Source organism: Labeo rohita, chromosome 7 (assembly GCF_022985175.1).
Source record: "Labeo rohita strain BAU-BD-2019 chromosome 7, IGBB_LRoh.1.0, whole genome shotgun sequence".
NCBI lineage: Eukaryota > Metazoa > Chordata > Actinopteri > Cypriniformes > Cyprinidae > Labeo > Labeo rohita.
The window spans coordinates 60,015,018-60,018,079 of NC_066875.1; the positions used below are offsets into that span (position 1 = coordinate 60,015,018).

General features: G+C 34.5%; 1 protein-coding gene across 2 annotated transcripts in view; it reads right to left on the reverse strand.

Annotated features, from left to right (window-relative positions):
• Window positions 1-649: 649 nt before the first annotated feature.
• The window catches only part of LOC127167936 (C-type lectin mannose-binding isoform), a 4,855-nt gene continuing 2,442 nt past the window's right edge, over window positions 650-3,062 (reverse strand). For both annotated transcript variants that reach the window (XM_051114363.1, XM_051114364.1), the window contains exons 4-5: window positions 2,664-2,749; window positions 650-2,568 (exon numbers count right to left, since the gene is read on the reverse strand). In XM_051114363.1, the coding sequence (XP_050970320.1) occupies window positions 2,452-2,568; window positions 2,664-2,749 (203 nt within the window). In that variant the 3' untranslated portion in view covers window positions 650-2,451. The remainder of the gene's footprint in view (window positions 2,569-2,663; window positions 2,750-3,062) is intronic.

The following is a 3,062-nucleotide window of genomic DNA, read 5'->3' on the forward strand; positions in this document are numbered from 1 at the left end:
ACTTTTACAAAACATTCTGTGCACACTGATTCACGCTTTCACAAATACGCCTTTCTGCTTGTGGAACTTTCTATCAGGCAGGTAAGTTTATTTGCGTTTTTACAAATCTTACTCTACTTTTACCTTAATAATAATGAAATAATTTAGTAACATTAACCAAAAGAAATGAATGTAAAATATGGTTAATCATGTTAGTTATTCTTGACTAATGATGCATCACAATGCATCCTTTAATCCACTTCTTTACTTATCAATTAGCATAATAATAAATCACAATACAGTTGTTTACATTTTACCTTTGTTATTAAAAAATAAGAGTAGAACAAATACAATATAGGCCTATGAAAAGATGAAGTTAACAGTTAACAGAAGTTATTATTCATTTTACATGCATTCAGTAAGAAATAATACAGAATCTAAATAATCAAATGCAAGTATAATCAATTAGTCTTCAGTGCATTAATGTATGTGTTATTAAAGCAACAAAAGTTATTCAGTCCAAAGCAATGAGTGATTCCCTCCCTTTTGTCGAGGTGATGAAGATCTAAATTAACTTTCTGTGCACATGCGAGTAACGCATTGTGATCTTTTTCCTAGCTTAGTAAGCTTAAAAAATAGTTTTAAAGGCATGCATTGTTTTCCTTCTGTAAAAACTGAAATGTGTCCATTTCAGTTAGCCAATTTAAACGCTAAGAATTTGTGTAATCTTTCAAGTAACAAAGCACAAAGCTCAGTGCAATTATTGGGTGGCTTTGGAATTTTCTTCAACAAACTCGACTGACTTTCAACTTTATTTTTGGTTACATTTCTCTTTTGACTTCCACTTTTATATTGTCAAGGACAGCGATGTGACATCAACTCATTTATCTGAACTGCAGTTAAGCAGCCTACGTCACATGAGTTTGATACAGAGGAACTTTACAGAAACTTTAAGCAATTATGGATATTTTTCGGATTTCAGACAGGGTGTCACTGACAATTGTAGGGTTTAGTGAGTGACAACATCTGACTGACACTTTAGTGACTTGCAACGCCTGCTCATGCATTCAAAGCAAGGCAATAAAGCGTCATTTTAAAGGAGCAGTCAACTCATTATAAAATGCAGTTACAGCCCAGATAAGCTTGTGCATTAATGCAGCCTAGGCCGTATTAAATAAAACAAGAGTGCAACCTGTAACATTAATTATTAATAACAAATTAATCTTAAACACAGCTGGCAGCAGCAATTAGGGGCCAAGCACTTAAGGTGCAGAGCAAAAACAGCTAAAATAGAAAGAATGGCAACTGGTTAGCATGCTAATCTAATTAGCATAAGTCCGCAAGCACAGGCATGATCAGTTTTCGGAGACATATTTCTTGGGAACCGCAGTGAATACCAAAAATCTGTTCAGTCATTTCTGTGCGGCTTAGTCAAAAGATCATCTGATCCAATTCAAATTTCAATATGGACAATGTTGTCAAAAACTATAAAAGTTTTTGCGAAAATCCTTATATCTCTGGAACACAAGGCGGCGCTGTGTTCAAACTTCTCAGGTACTTCCAAGACGTGCTGTCAATGATCCCTATCACTTTTTGTGCTGATCTGTCAATTGTTCAAAAGATATTGCAATTTATTTCAAATTTCAAAATGGCAAATCCTGGCAAAATTGGGCATCCACAGATTCAGCATGATACAAGGAATCGATAGATAACTACGATTTTCTGACTGTTCAAAAGTTATAAGCAGAAGAGCAATTTTTTGTATCTCATGAACCATGGGTGGCGCTGTTCCAAAATTTGGCATGTACCCTCAGATCATGGTGCTTATGAAGTGTACTGAGTTTCATTTCGACTGATCAAAATTTAGCTGAGACACAGCCTCTGAACCAGTTCTGGGTCAACATCTTGTGACAACTTTTGAACAAAGATTAATTACCAAAAAAAAAAAATCTGTTAATTTCTGTGCAGGTTGGTCCAAAGATCATCTGAGCTGATTTTCATAAGGAATTAGAGAAATATTTGAACGAGTAGCCAAAAAAAAAAAAGAATAGTGTACTTTTCAAAACTTTTCAAAACAATGAGTGGAAACAGATCAGGAAAAATTTTTCAGAAGTTTTAACAGTTTAAAATGTGAATTTTTGAACTGGTGATGGCACTGTAGAGTTGGTACTAGGGACCCCAAAATCAGTCAGGGTTCTTTTGAGAATGACCTTAATTAGGGTGCCAATTTTCATCATTTTCCTATGTTCCGTTCATATGGCTGCCATAGACTCCCATTTGGGAAGAACAAGAAGAATACTACTAACAGATACAGGTGCCTATGCAACTTCGGTGCTTGGCCCCTAAAAAAAAACTACATTGCAGTGAACACTTAAAAAACTCTTTGATATTATGTAAATGTAATCAGCTAAAATAGAAACTGTGCGTCAGATCAAAGACTGAGTTCTTGCTGTACTATTTACAGTACTAAAACTAAGGTTGAGTAGCTTTACTCCTCTGGCTTTTCTGGAAGATATTTCCATCTGGCTGGATTTTCCATGACAGTTTTGCATAATCTGTCAATCCCTTCTCTTTCAGCTTCTCTCCTATCTGAAGAACACAAACAGACTATTGTTATTCAATACTTTGGTACGTTTCTCCGCTATCGATATGCTTTCAGTATACTGTACGTGTTCTGAATTCACCTTCTGCAGAATCTCTGTCTTCACTGCAGGATCACTGACGTTTTGACTTGATTTGAGCTCCAGCCTCACCGTCTGCTTCCTTCTCTCTGTGGGACACAAAAATACACACAGTGATCAAAGTCATACAGAATAATATCATATTTCGCATAAATTCTTTTTAATGAATGCATTCTAGAAAAACAACTGCTATTTTAATGCTATTTCCTTTTTATATCTACACATTTGGGACACTGAATGTGCAAAATAAATAAAACAATTATATAAATAAAGCTGCAATAAAAACAAATAAAATAAATACAAGAAACACCTGAATCTCTCAGTCACTCCATAGACAGACGTAAACAAAATACATAAAAATACAACAAATGTAAATAAAAATATAATAAAAACATATAGCTG